This window comes from Chiloscyllium punctatum, chromosome 25 (genome assembly GCF_047496795.1).
Source record: "Chiloscyllium punctatum isolate Juve2018m chromosome 25, sChiPun1.3, whole genome shotgun sequence".
NCBI classification, from domain to species: Eukaryota; Metazoa; Chordata; class Chondrichthyes; order Orectolobiformes; family Hemiscylliidae; genus Chiloscyllium; species Chiloscyllium punctatum.
Genome location: NC_092763.1, coordinates 12,745,964 through 12,761,317, shown reverse-complemented (window position 1 = coordinate 12,761,317; position 15,354 = coordinate 12,745,964). Strand labels below are relative to the sequence as shown.

The window sequence follows — 15,354 nt, the reverse complement described above, 5'->3', positions numbered from 1 at the left end:
TGCAAGGGGCCTGCTCTGAATGCTGAAAGTCTATTCTGCCGGGGGGCTGGGGAGAGGAATTCTCAGACTTGTACTGTGTGCTTTTGTGCCACTTTGAGTTTAGGTTCTTTCCAGAACGGTTGAGAAAAAGGCAAATTCAAAGACTGTGTCTTCAGACTTATACTTCCAAGTAGCACAATTTGTTATATGTGGAAACTGAATACATGTAACTCATAGATAATACCAGGCTCTGACTTATAGTTAGAATAGGTAATATATTTATCCTGATGTGTTCAAGTCCATTTGCTCCCTGTGTTTCTTCCAGAAGGTAGCGTTCTAGTGTAGTCAGCTGTAGATTATTCTAGAGCGCAGTGTGTTCAAGCGCAGTCTACAGTGTGGTATTTGTAATCTGTGATATTCATCTCCGTGACAGCTTCAGGGACCTAACCCCTCTGCACAAAATTCATTACTGAGCTCAATTCTGTCCCTCACCAATACTTTTCTGTTGAATCCAGAAGTGCTGAATTCTAACTTAACTACTCTAATCTGGTTTTCTTTTTTGGGGTGTGTAATTTCTTGGGACCCTGCTGAGCAAATGTGTTGAGCGGCATTTTGAGATTTGCCATCATCTGTTTATGTTGTATGACTCCAAAGGGTTGAAAGGACTCAAATCAATCTACCTAGCACCTTTCATGAACACAGGTTAACCCAAAGTGCTTTCTGGCCACTGAGTACTTTTTGAAGTTGTAAATACAGGAAGCCAAGCCAATCATCACAGAGTAAGATGCCATATGGAGCATGGAGTCATAGAGATGTATAGCACGGATGTAGACCCTTTGGTCGAACTCGTCCACAACAACCAGATATCCTGAATTAATCTAGTCCCATTTGCCAGCATGTGGCCCATGTTCCTCTATACCCTTCATATTTATGTACCCATCCAGATGCCTTTTAAATGTTGTAATTGTACCAGCCTCCACCACTTCCTCTGGCAACTCATTCCATACACGTACCACCCTCTGTGTGAAAAAGTTGCCCCTTAGGTCCCTTTTAAATTTTTCCCCCCTCACCCTAAACCCATGCCCTCTAGTTCTGGACTCACCCATCCTGGGGAAAAGACCTTGTCTATTCACTCTGTCCATGCCACTCTTGATTTCATGAACATCTATAAGGTCACGCCTCAGCCTCTGAAACTTAAAGAAAAACAGCCTCAATCTATTCAGCTTCTCCCTGTAACTCAGACCTACAAACCCTGGCAACATCTTTGTAAAGCTTCTCTGAACCCTTTCAAGTTTCACAACATCCTTCCTGTAACAGGGAGAGCAGAAATGCACAAAAGTATCGTAAACCAATGTCCTGTACGGCCGCAACATGACTTCCCAACTCTTATACTCAATGCTCTGACCAATAAAGGAAAGCATACTAAATGCCGCCTTCACTATCCTATCTACCTGTGACTCTACTTTCAAGGCACAATGAACCTATACTCCAATGTCTCTTTGTTCAGCAACACTCCCCATGATCTTACCATTAAGTGTATAAGTCTGACTTGCCTTTCCAAAATGCAGCACCAATCTAAATTAAACTCCATCTGCCCACTGCTTGGCCCACAGGTCCATCTGATCAAGGTGCAATTGTATTCTGAGGTAATCTTGGCAGGCCCCTACACCACCAGTTTTGGTGTCATCAGGAGACCTACTAACCATACCTACTATGTCATCATACCTGATCAGTTGTGACAGGGAACTCTCGAGTTAGAGCCAAAGACCGTTGTTTTTGCAGCTGGCAATGAGACATCAGAATGGTGTATTGCTTCCCTGGTGTCGGAATCAAGAATATCTCTGAAAGAGTGTATAATATTCTCAAAGGAAAGAGGGACCAGCACATAGGAAGAGAAAATGATGAGGTTCTGAGGAGAGAATTCAACAAATTAGGGAGGAATTTAGAAAGGTCCTTGAGGGTGATGTAGGAATAGGAGGATAGAACAGATGAATGTGTGGTGTGCTGGTGTAGGGGAGAAGGGTTCACATTTTTTGGATTATTGGAATCTCTTCTGCGTAAAAGTGGCCTGTACAAAAAAGGATGGATTGCTAGAGCCGCTCGGGAGGATTTAAAGGTGGTGGGTGGAGAGGGGTGGAGTGGTTGCCAGGGAGACAGTGAGAAAAGAGATCAGTTCGACACTTGTGTAGTCGGAAAAGGAGCAAGTGAGCAATGTAATGATGATCAGATCATCTGTTTTAGTGAACATTAATTGAGAAATAAATTCTGGCCAATGCAACTGTTCTTTTTTTCTTCAAAATAGTGCCATGGTATATTTGTAGACCCACACAAACGTGAGAGTCGTGGACCCTAGGTTGAACATGCCATTTCAGAATCCATTTTGTTTTTTGAGACTGCAGCACATCCACAGTACTGCTGTTGAAGTGTTCGCTTGGACTATGTTCTCAAACCTCTGGTATAGGCCTAGAACCCACAACCTTCTGACTTAGTTCAAAGAGCAGCGTATTACTTATGATTAGATTGGATAACTGGAAATTTAAGTACCTAGAAATCTGTGAGTCACTTCTTTTGAGCTGCAATTTTGACAGTGTTTCACAGAATGGACAACACTGCGATTCACATCAGCCCGTGTCACTCCAAATAAAACTTCACAACATGGCCACATGCCATAAAATGCAGGATTTAAGTTCTCCTCTAATTCATTACCACCACACAATCCATGTGCCAATCCAAAGTTGCAAACAACTATTTAGTGGAACTGTATTACCCTGTAATACATTTTCTCCCTTGTTTACAATTGGCAGTGAATTTGACATGTCTAATTTCACATAGAACACAGAGGAAAAAAAAATAACCTTTTAACGACCACCTTGTTGGATTAATGCAGGGGAATGTACAATTGGCAGAAAAATCGGTTTTGGATAATGGTGGAGTTAATTACACTCCACAAAATCACTTCTTCATCATCATTACAGCAAGGAGAAACCTATTGGTATAATGGTGGAACCACTGAGACTCTGCTATGATTCAGTAGCAGGAAAACATCGCAAACTATTGCTGGTGCAATTTATACAAGCCATTTCCTTTGAATTTTCTGTAATGATGATGATCCATCTTCAGATTATAAAGGAAATAAGCAGCCAGTTTTATAATCACTCTTCATACCAGGGCTGAACATTTCTCGAATTTGGCAGTAATGCATCACGGTTTGATTGTCATTCGGGGCTTAGCTTCTTTGCCTGGTGATCAACTTATTAATATCATTTTACATTGTTACTGTTCATCTCTTTCAAATGTCAAATGTGTAGATTTTTTTTAACAAATAATAGATCAGAAATAAGTCAGAACCCATATATGTTAGTCTGTACGCTGACCCTCAGAGACTTGCATTATCCTTCTAAAACCTATGGTCAACTTATCCGCCAAGTACTGTATATAAGTGAAGTGTTAGCACAAGTGTGCATGATGATATTTTGAAATGTTATCTGCCTCTAGTGAACAGTTAGGGGTACCTTTTTAAAATCCTGCACATCTCTCTAACATTGCCGATATCATCTATTTTGTTCCTTAACTCTCAGTTATAAGATAAGAACAGACAAGAAAAATATGCACTTGTGGGATGAAGAATTGAGATGCCTGCTAATACAAGTATAACATGCCAAGGCTAGAAAGGAAGTTGACTTAAATACTGAGTAAATACAACAACATGACTTTTAGGGGGTGGGGGTGGAAAAATGGACTTGGCTTATGTGCTGCAATATATGGTACAAAATCTGTCTCGGTACCTTGCAGGAATGAAGCCTGCCAGTTTATGATAACTGAAGTTGTACAGAAAGGTTCCTGCATCAAAGGTGGAATTTACACCTGGAAAAAAGTTGGTTCTTTTGAAAATAATTTCATCAATCATCCGGAGATAAACTTGAATCTCTGAGGAATGGTTGGATTAGACCTGTAATGTAATGTACTTGGATTGTTAATCTTGTCCATTTTCTTGAAATCCCTTGATGATATCTTCACTAACAGAGGTTTGATGTTCAGGCTTATGCATTCTCAGATTTTGTGGAACTTTCTGTATGCTGATTGTATAAATATTTAAAATTATTTTGCAATTCACCATAATTGCATATCTGTTTGGATTGCAAATATTGTAAGTTTTCTTCCATGTTCCTGCACATTATACACATTGAAAACATTTGAAAAGGCATTTTTCATGCGCTGTAAATCATCATTGCTTTTTAAAAAAACTTTTGCTGTATCTTCTGGTAACCTGAGGGCCCTCATTATTGAGCATGAGCATCACAACAGACTATGATGTAGAATAAACCTCCTCCAAAATCCATTAGCAATTGATTTCTTTTTTTCGTTTTCTTCTGGTGGATTGAGGGGTTAGGAAGAATATTTTCATGTAGTAACTGTTCCTTTCCACTCTGTGTCAGGATGATGAAGGTTGTGTGGAGAACTAAACAGTTCGGTCATAATGCTGAAAAGTTGCTGACTTGTTTTTAATGTCAATAGGGTTAGCTGCTTCTGCATCCATACTAACTGTTCAAGACCAGAGCAGTTTGGTAGCATGAAACCATTCAAACCTTGCTTTCCAGACAATAATAAAGTAATGTGGGAAATCAGAATCAAAAATTAGGATACTAAAAGGCTCATTACACCTTTTCCTACGACTTGCTACTTCATCCCATGTTGTCTTTAGCTCCCCACCTTTTAAAGAAATATACTTCTCAATTTAAGAATGAACGTTTCTCTGTCGGGGATGCTGATTTGTTCTCAAAAATCCTGAATAGTTGATCAGCTTCAAATTTGATACAAAAATGCTGTCTCCTGGGGACAGTCTCAGTCGAGATGTTGTTGTTCCCAATTCCCAAGTTTGTGGGAGTTTCCTTCATCTGCAGTTTCTGTTGAAGCTTGAATGCTCTTAGAATAATTGCCAAAAATTGTACCTTAAGTGTTTTAAGGGCTTTTAAGTTTGCCTTGAACTGAGATGCCCCCTAGTGTAGTTAATGTACGTTGAAATGACTCATCGACACTACATCATGTGTATGTGCACTGAGCTCTTTGAGATTCTGGAAAAAAGTGGGCAAGAACATTTCACAAATTCAGATCCCAATATGAATAAGCTCTGTGATTAATACAGAATTGTCTTTCTGCCTTTATTAAAGGCCTATAAAAATTGAAAATTTTGGGATTTCTAAAGGTGTTATCTAATGGGTTCCTTTATAAAATTTCTTCCGGTGTAACTTGGCACTTTTTTGTTTCATTTACTTTCTTTCTGTTACTCCTTCATGACCTGCATATTGCTCACCATGCCTCAGATAAAGGTTATCGGGCATCTGCCAAACTCTCTTGTTAGTGAAATCATATACAAGTGCATCAAAGTATCAGTGATGTTCTGGAACTCTGTCTTCTTACAGCCCCCGTGGAAGTGTCAGGTCTGTACTTGACCCACCTTCCCTCATGCGTTGGGCATAATTGGCACCTCCTGAAGTTTAGAAATATTTTTGCAAATCCATATCTGTCTGCCGTACAGTGCTGCAATAAACCAGTCAGTCATTCTGATCAACAAATAAAACTCCTTTTCAAAAATATTAAAATTGGCAGTTCTGCAATTACCTCAAAGTGTTCTTCATTAAGACATACCAGAACTCTAGAAGATATACTGAACCAGCAAATCATGCAAAGATATTTACACTTCGGGTCAGTCTGATTTTGGATCATGCCATTCACATTGCTGGATACTTGATTCTCTGACTTTGGGGAACCTGTTGCGACCAGATTTACTGAAAAGCCTGTCTTGTCTCAGTAACTAAGTTGCCTTATCTTTGGGTACCAGCATCACTAGCCCTAACGTTTGGAGTAAATATTAACCTTTCTTCCTAGTCTTTATTGTGACCAGTGATGTAACAACTCCCAGCTTAATGTATCCTTTATGCTTTACTTTTTCAGATCTAATTCATGATGTTTCAAGAACCTACCTTCTCTGCGAGAGTGTAATCCCACCTCCAGTACAAGAGAAGGTTCTCGACTGTCCACGCATCGTCGTCATATCCTGTGACCTATGTGCAGTTCTGATTAAAAGCCTTCGATTCATGCTTGCTCTCCTTGAAGTCATCAAGACCAACAAGACTGATTTACTTCTGCACACTGACTACCTCCTGAATCTCAAAGCAGTCTTCTTTCCTATAAGCGTTGAGAAAGTCTCTTTTACCCTGCTGGAGGCCTTACTCTGAGAATCATGGCTGCTGCAGTCCAACAGACTGAGTTGGTGTTCGAATTTGCTAGTAACGGAATGGATGATGCACACCAGGTATGTCATGTGCTTAATGTACAGCTTACCATCAAGTGTATCACAGAGCAACCACTTTACTCAAAGTTGCTATGTACTGGATTGACGAATTGCAATGGAGGGCCCGAGTCTTCAGGTGAAATGAAACTAGGTGAAAACAAGTTTCAGATCAGAATATTCAGGGTCTCCCTGAGAGTTTGAGGCTATGACTATCTTACAGAAGTAAGGATTAAAAGTACATTTGTTATGTTGCTGATCCTCCGGCACTTGCTTTACTGGCAACTTCATTCGATTTCAACCAAATTACTTCAATTTTCTTTCATCACGTCCGGGCCTCCTATCAGACAATGACAACGTGCGAATTCAGACATGAAAGGCTCCACAATTGGGGGAAAAAAAATTCTTCACTATATTGTGACCAAACCTCAGAATTTCACTTTCTCTCCTTAAATAATGACCAACAATGGGCTTTGTGGTGAAGAAATTATTCTTTGTTATTTAAAAAAAACTGATGAAAAGCCAGTGAGCTAGAAGGCTCATTAAAACCTACTTTGAATATTTGCCATTGACCTTACTGTAATTTTATGAAAGCTGTTTACAAATGAACAAGAAACTTTGTCAGGGGAGGATTACAGGGTGAGAAACAAAGCTAGAGAAGTGAAAACTATTACCATGGCAATAAAGTTAGATGGAGCTTTATCCCAAGATAGCTAGTTCCATTTTAGCAGTGATAGCTTTGTTGCAATGCAATCCCATTCAATTTCTAAAGAGTTCAGTAGGATCGGGTGGCACAGTGCTTACTGGCGAGTACTTTTTCCCTTCCCTCTCTGTGGAGAAACTTCACTTTCCCTGTACTCTGTCTCTCCATCTTTAATGATCCACCCGTGGTTGTAAATTCACAAGATGGGGAAGCGATGGCACAAATGTGTGTTGTGAACATTTGAAATTCACAGTTAAGTGTTTTTGTGTCTCTGGTGTCCTTCACTGATGTCAATCCACTGACGTAGCACTGCACTGTTTCTAACCTAAACAGATGTTTGCATCAACAAAATGTATGCTCCCTCTCCAAAGCCCATGGGCATGATTTCTAATCAAAATCCCAAGTGATGTATATTTCTTTCTTCAAGACTGTGCACCTGACAAAATTGTCAGTCTCGAAGCACCTTCGTGAATGTCACGCGAATGAATTAGACAGTGTGATCAAGGCTTGAGGAAGGTGGTTGCTAAAGAGTTTCTTTCGCTTTGGACCTAAAGGAAGGATAGCGCCATGATAAATACCACTTAGGTAGGCCTGGAGATGGCGCTGTAGCAGCAGTCAACACTAAGCTGATTTGTTTACCAATGCTGGGGAGTTTGGGAATGCTGCTAACAGGGATTTTAATTGTGGCTTCACTGTGTAGTATAGCTAAACACTCTGAAAGATGTTTCATGAACATCTTAACTTCATTCCACTCATCACTAATCTCTGGTAGGAATTAGAGTGAAAGCTCAAATCTTAGTTAGAATTATTATTTGTTATTAATGCCTGCCCTACCTGTACCATCCATCTGACTGGATGTTTGTCACATGCTGAAAATGTGCTCAAACTTCCTGGTGCCTTTCCGTGCAGTGGAAGTCTCACACCAGGCTAGAACTATGAACATTTAGGTTTCAAACTACATTTAGTCTCCCAATTAGCACACTGTTGTTCTTGCCTTCTGCCTACATTGTTTAAATGTTTTTATCTTCAAATGGTCAATAATATGACAAAGTTACAAACACTAAGTAAAATGAAAATTTACTTCATCAATCTCTGATTGTGTTCACGAAGGGACAAATGTTGACCATACCCAGAACACTTTGCTCCTCCTTGATTTTTGTTTTTATTTCAAAAATATACTTAGTCACTAAAGCAGTTCAGTTCTTCCAGCAGCATATGAAGAAACAAGCAAACATCGGTGTTTGTTTGGTATCCCAAATCAGATTTGTCCATGCACTTTAAAGGAATTGGCATTGCCTTCAGTAAAAGCCTCCATCATAGCCGACAATCCTACAATGCCAAACAAACCCAAGGCATTTGTTATTTGTACAAGACTATATTTACATATTTTGAGGCACAAGAGGGTCTGATAACTGAACAGACACCATTTAACTTCAGAAATCCTCCTTTATATATTGCCATGAGACCCACCTTAAATCAATGCTGTCCAGTGGGGAACACTGACCAGCCACAAGTGTTGTTATGACAACACAATTTACTTCCATAAACTACTTTTAGTTACAAGTACATTATGCATTCTTTCAAATTTAGTTAGCCTTTGCTCATGTGCATATTTGCTTATAGACATTGCCATTCAGTAATCAAGGAAAGGAAAGAATTAATAATAATAAAATATATTCGCACACTTTTTTTCATTTCCATCATCATCATTTTCCCCACTAAATGTATGGATAGCCTCCAGTTCACATGTTCATTGATTGTACCTGCTCCTTACTTACTGATAAGAAATACTGAGAGCCAAATCTTGTTTCCCGATTAGCCACATGGAACTAGTGATTAACGTATTGGACAATACGAGTAAGAGATTGAGTCTTTGTTTAACATCTCATTCTCTGATTGAAATGCTGGAGTTAACTGTTTCTTGTCCAATCTCTTGTAGGTTTTGAACTCATAGCCCTCTGATTCAGAAGCAAGAGCACTACCAGATTTTAATTGTTGGGTGTGATGTTTATTCCTCTTGAGGCGAAATGTATAACACATTAACTGCACATCATTTCCTTGTAGTAAAGACAAAATCAGGCTATCTTTCTGGACGACATTCTTGTCGGATTGTTAGCTACGATGGAGGCTTTCACTGAATGCAATGCCAATTCCTTTCAAGTGAAGCAAATCATTGTCACCTCATGGGCATTTCAAAAGTAATTTTGAATCTCACAGCATGAAGAAGTTGAATTAATAACTGTTGTTCAAGGTATTTTGAATATTAGGTAAATGTTTCCTTCAGGGAGTTCACTTTCTGCCCCTTAGTTTTATATCCACTATTCCACAAATCACTTGCGATTTACATTTTTTAACAAGTCTGCTGTGATATTTCATCATACATCTTTTGAAATTCCTAATGCATAACCTCAACTGCACTGCCCTGATCAATGCTCTTTGATAGCGGATCAAAGAACTCAACAGAGTTGATCATTTGTGATTTGTCGATAACAAATCTGTCAACAATACCTTTCCAAGTTACAATTCATTTTCTTCCAGATTATTGTTTTAAAATTTGCCCCAACCATTAGGTTGGCTGACTCATTTGGTACATTTATCTATCTTTTGTAACAAATGAAATCTTTGCATTATTTCAGTTATGTTGCATAATGCCAAATTCACTGAAGATTTTTGTGGAGACACCGGTGTTGGACTGGGGTGTACAAAGTTAAAAATCTCACCACACCAGGTTAAAGTCCAACAGATTTGGAAGTACTAGCTTTCAGAGCGTTGCTCCTTCATCAGGTGGCTGTGGAGAATAAGACACAGAATTTATAGCAGAAGTTTACAGTGTGATGTAACTGAAATTATATTTTGAAAAAGACCTGGATTGTTTAAGTCTCTCACCTTTTAGAATGACCATGTTGGTTTCAGTTCTTTCATATGTAAATCACAAAACATTTTTTTGAAAGTTACATTCTCAAGTGAATTTAACAATTGGTGTCATGTCAGCCCAGATAATGTATTGAAGGTGTTAACTTCCCTGTGTGAGGCTGTCTGTATCACAATGGCCAGAGTGATTCCAATCTAAAGAACAGACTTACAAAATATTACATGGATTCCTGCAGTTTTTGAGCAAAGTAAAATGTAATTCTTACAAGTAAATTTAACCCCACAAACCTACATGTGTATGTGGGGGTGTGTGTGGGGGGTGTGGAATTGAGTGTCTGTGACAGTGTGTGTGTGTGTATGTGAATGTAAAGGGTATAAATCTGTAAGAGGATGTGTGTGGGAGTGTATGTGTTACTGTATGAGAGAGGGTCTGTGTCTGTGTGTGTGTGTGTGTGTCTGTGTGAGTTTGTGTGTGTGTGTGTGTCTGTGTGAGTTTGTGTGTGTGTGTGTGTATAGTGTAATGGTGTAATGCGACATGAACCCAAGGTCCCGGTTGAGGCCATCCCCATGGATACTGAACTTGACTATCAACCTCTGCTCAGCCACTTTTCATTGTTGCCTGTCCCGAAGTCTGCCTTGGAGGACGGGCACCCGAAGATTGTGAGATTGTGGCTGAAGCTTTCACAGTTTCCACCTTTACTTCTTAGCAACCTAGGAAGCACCCATCCACATTGGTTGAAATTTCTTTTTCGAGTGTTGGCTAACTTCTAAGTATCTACTCTTTTATGCATTATTTTTTAATCCAGTTTCTCTCCCATCTTCTCTTTCACTGTGATATTGGTGGTGTCCTCAAGTGAAGATGGATACAAAGAACTCATTTAGTGCCTGTGCCTCAAAACAGATATTTTTTGTCCCTCATTGATTCCATGTTTCCTTAGATAACACTTTTCCCATTTGTGTGTTTATAAAAGACTTTAGACTCCCTTTTATGTATTTCACCAGTCCATTCTCTTTTATTTCCTTTACTAGTTTTCATGTATAGTTTTCTATGTTCAGCTTAATTCTCTGCTTTATTATTTTTGAATGGAAACTATATTTGGGGTAGGAAATGGTGGTGTCATCTGTGGAAAGGCTGGATCAAGTCAAACATGACAATGTGTGGGAGGGACACAGGAAATCTGAGAGTGAATTGAAAATGATTATGTCGGTTGTATTTTCCGTAAACCACCCTTAGCCTGGTTGTCTCAGTTTCCACAAGGTGTAGCCAAGATTTTAATGTGAAATTAATGCATGATTTGAACGGTGTGGTTATTTATCTGCTGGCCTCACCACTGCAACTGCATTGTACAAACCAACTTTGTCCTTGTCTGGTTCAGTTGTAACCTTTGCACCGAAGCTGAGAATTTGAACTAAGACTTGTACTCTTTTGATCTGCTTCATTTTTCTCTTCCTTTTTGTCAGGGAGCTTGTTAACAGCATCATGTTGAATTTATATAGTGCTTTTAACGTACTGGAAGTGTCTTGATGTGCTTAAAAATCAGAGGGCATTGTGCAGCAGAGATGGGAAATAGTCACAGATGAAAATGAAAATTAATAACTTGTGCTGTTCATTAACCTGAAAAATTGTGTTCTGGGGGAGAGAATTTAAATCCCAATGAATCCAATTTAGTTCCCCTCACTTCCTGACTTCTCGAGGCCTCTCTATCACCTAGAAGGCAGGAGTGTAATAAAATATTTAGCACTTGGCTGAGTGGGTACAAGTGCAACTTCACTGGAAAAATTCAACATCTTACTGAATAAAGTATACTTGATCAGCACTTGAATTACTAGGCTGAGTACATCTTTTATTTGTGTGGCTGTGGTGTGTGCACTAGCTACAGAGACTCCAATGTAGGAAAATATGAAGTTAGTCATTTAGGAAGGGAGAACAAAGAACAGTATCATTTACATAGAGAAAAATTGCAGAAAGCTGTAACATAAAGGGACCTATACAGATAACAAGCAAGACTAATGTCATTTACAAAATACCTTGCAAGGACTGTAACAAACACTACATTGGACAAACAGGCAGAAAACTAGCCACCAGAATACTTGAACATCAACTAGCCACAAGAAGACATGACCCACTCTCACTAGTATCTTTACATACAGATGAAGAAGGACACCACTTCGACTGGGACAACACATTCATCTGAGGACAAGCCAAACAAAGACATGCAGGAGAATTCCTAGAAGCATGGCATTCCAACAGGAACACTATCAACAAACGCATTGACTTGGACCCCATTTACCACCCCCCGCCCCCGCCCGAGAAAAAGAACAGGAAATGACATCATTACAGGAAATGACATCAACAACCCAAGGAAACCTAAATACATAAATAGAAAGTGGGTCACTAATGCCAGTGCTTCACCGGAGGCTTACTGATGATGTTACCTAGTATGGTGATGAAATGCCTGAAAATGAACCACCCAGCTCAGTGAGCAAACTTACACCCATAAAGGGACCTGTAGGTGCAAAAGAAAGCTAGAAAGCAGGTACAGCAGGTTATTAGGAACATTAATGGAATTTGGTCCTTATTTCAAAGGTTTTTGAGTGTAAGAGTAGGGGAAGACTTACTGCAACTATACAAGGTGTTGGTGAAACCACATTATGTGATCGGTTTTGATCCCCATTTTTAAGGAAAGATCATTTAATTGGAGGCTATTCAGTGAAGATTCATTAAGATGATCCCTCATATGGAGGGACTGTTTTCTGAGCAAAGGCTAAACCAATTGGTACCCCACTCACTGGAGTTTAGAAGGATGAGAGGTGATCTCATTGAAACATATCTGATTCTTAAGGGGCTTGACAGGGTAAATGCTGAGATGATGTTTCTCTCATGGGACAGTCCAAGATCAGAGGGCATAGTCTCAATAAAGGGGCACCAATTTAAGACTCAGGTAAGGAGGAATTTCTTTTGAGGGTTATATGTCTGTGGAACTCTTTGCCACATAGAGCAGTGAGGCCAGTGTCCTGGTGTATATTTAAGGCTGACATAGACTTCTGATCATTGGGAAAGAGCAAGCAAGTTGGTGTGAAAAATGTTGGATCGGCCATGATCCTATTGAAGAGCAGAACAGGCTGAAGGGGCAGAGTGGCCTATTTGTGTTCCTATTTCTTCTGGCCTTATAATAATGCACTACGACAACCTGCCATGGCTTATTTGACCGTCTTTCTCCCGTTTGGGAAGTGTTATCATTTAGAAAGATGATGCGTGGGGTGGAATAGGAACAATATCACCTTGAGGGGGTACTGAGGATCCTACCCTTGTTCCTATGTTGTTGAAGATTGAGTTTAACTTGCCCAGTCTTGAGTAAACCCCAGGGACTGATTAATTACTGGAATTTAATTTGGTTGCCTGTTCTGTTTAAATGAAATGATTACAAATTATACATCACTGGGGAAAAGAGAATTGAGAAAATAATTACAAAACTGGAATGCAAATATAAAAGCAAGATCTAATGGAACAGACCTATATTCTTGCCTTAGAGCACTGCTTTAATGCAAAGCCAGGCTTTTGTTTCAGCTTTGATTGCAACCTCCTGGCCCAGCTTCATGCTGTTGAATACATTAACAAATAGAAATTCCGGCCAATAAAAAATACATTTTTATAATGGTCAGTCTTCAGTACTTCTGAGATAATCTCTTCGGTACTCTGAATCTACTGCTGGCAAAACTGATATGACAGTAAAATTATTGCTTTTAAATTTGCCTTCAACTGAAAAAATGAATCGAGGAATAAAAGAGCAATCCTTTACTATGAATGAGCCAGACTGGGGCACTATCGCACTAGAATACTGACTTGCTGCTGTTCAGCACACAGCACACAAATGGGATAACTTCTAATGGTATGTCATGATGGTTTGATCTGCAATGCCCACTCACTGCATTGACAATAGCCACTTAAGGGGAAGCTGCCTTGAAACACTAAATTGCAGTGCAAAAACATTCTTATTGACTCTCTCATTTCAGTGGCATTATCAGAAATCAAAATAGGTTTTGCTGCTTGTGATTCTTTCAAAACAACTAAATAAGGGAAGATACATTGATGCAAGAGTTTCAAAAGGCAAAATTACAGAGAGGGTTAGAATTTTGCGTCCTTTACAGTATTGTAAGACACATCACAGCAGAAGCTGGGAGAGCAGCTGCAATTCAATGATTGACAACACTCTGTCAATAAAGTTGATTGAAACTTCTGCTCAGACTAGGCCTGACTTTGACAAATGTCTGCTGCCCCCTTTCGGGCACTCTTGTCAACTTGGCCCTACCTCTGCCAGAGTCACATGTAATTTGGAAGCAAATCAATATGTTTTCATTTCCATTTAGGGTTTCTCTAGTTTGGTTGATGATTTACCTTTCTGTCCCCAAGAAAAAGAGGGTAAACATGGGAATCTTTCTTTGTCTTGCTAGTTTTGCTTGCAGTGTTTGAAACATCTAAGTACTCAGATTGGCAGTGATAGGGAGCTACTTATACAGATGCAGTGTAACCCAGGGCTTTGCAATACCTTGTCAGTATTTGATAAAATATGCCTGTTTCTGATTGAAACTTTTAAATGGAATACTTTATTACAGAATTTCTTCTAACCATAAAAGTACTCCAGAGCTAATTCTTGCACAAGGTTGTTCCATATAAATAAGACCAAAAGTCATTGGAATTTGAGAGTTGAAGTAGATTTTTTTTCTTTTTATTCCATTTCTACATTTCAATTTTATTTTAAAAAAATACACATTGTTTTTCCCAAGAGAGGTGCTGGGAGGTCGACCACTTTCCAAGTCATGGACACCCTGAACGAACAGGATAAGTGTAGCTTGAGGTGAAATAACTTTGTGCAGTTCACTCCAAAATGTCATAATCACAGAAGCACATCAGTATGAGCATGTCCATTGTCAAGATCAACCATACTGTGACTATTCAGAATGAGATTGCTAATTTAATACCAAATTAGGGGCAGCTTTATGCTTTGGGTACAAAGAAAGCTATTTCACATCGGACCCCCACAGGCATCTGTCAGAAAGCACTGCAGTCAGGCTGTATTTACGTAGGTCTCACATGAAAAGCCTTAATACCGTCCAGTGGCTTTCATTTTACTACCTTTTTTAATTCTAAGTAGGATCCATTTACGTGACTTGAATCTACTTTTCAAATTATGGTCTGCACCCATACAGCTCCCCCACAGCCTTTGCTGCAAAGTGCCCATTATACCTACCAGCTTTTTTCATTTATTTCTAGCAAGTGGAACTGTTTTAATGCCGTAGACACCCTCCTCTTAATGAACAAATATTAGGCAAAGTTTTCATCAGCTCCATGTTTTGCTGTACATCAGACAGTCCTGTAGTACGGGCAAATGTTTAGAAAACTGCAGAAGAGATAAATCCAGTAAAAACCAGCTTGAGTTTTAAATGATAAAAGTATTTCACAGCTTTGAGGTGTGGGGAAAAGGCCGAGTTATTTCAGGAAACTGTTGTGATG

The 15,354-nt window shown here is 39.3% G+C and overlaps 1 protein-coding gene across 7 annotated transcripts in view; it reads left to right on the top strand.

Annotated features, from left to right (window-relative positions):
* Positions 1–15,354, top strand: part of elf1 (E74-like ETS transcription factor 1) — a 269,537-nt gene that overhangs the window by 212,543 nt on the left and 41,640 nt on the right. For all 7 annotated transcript variants that reach the window (XM_072594687.1, XM_072594685.1, XM_072594688.1 and 4 more), the window contains one exon: positions 5,932–6,292. In XM_072594687.1, coding sequence (XP_072450788.1) covers positions 6,221–6,292 — 72 coding nt within the window. In that variant the 5' untranslated portion in view covers positions 5,932–6,220. The remainder of the gene's footprint in view (positions 1–5,931; positions 6,293–15,354) is intronic.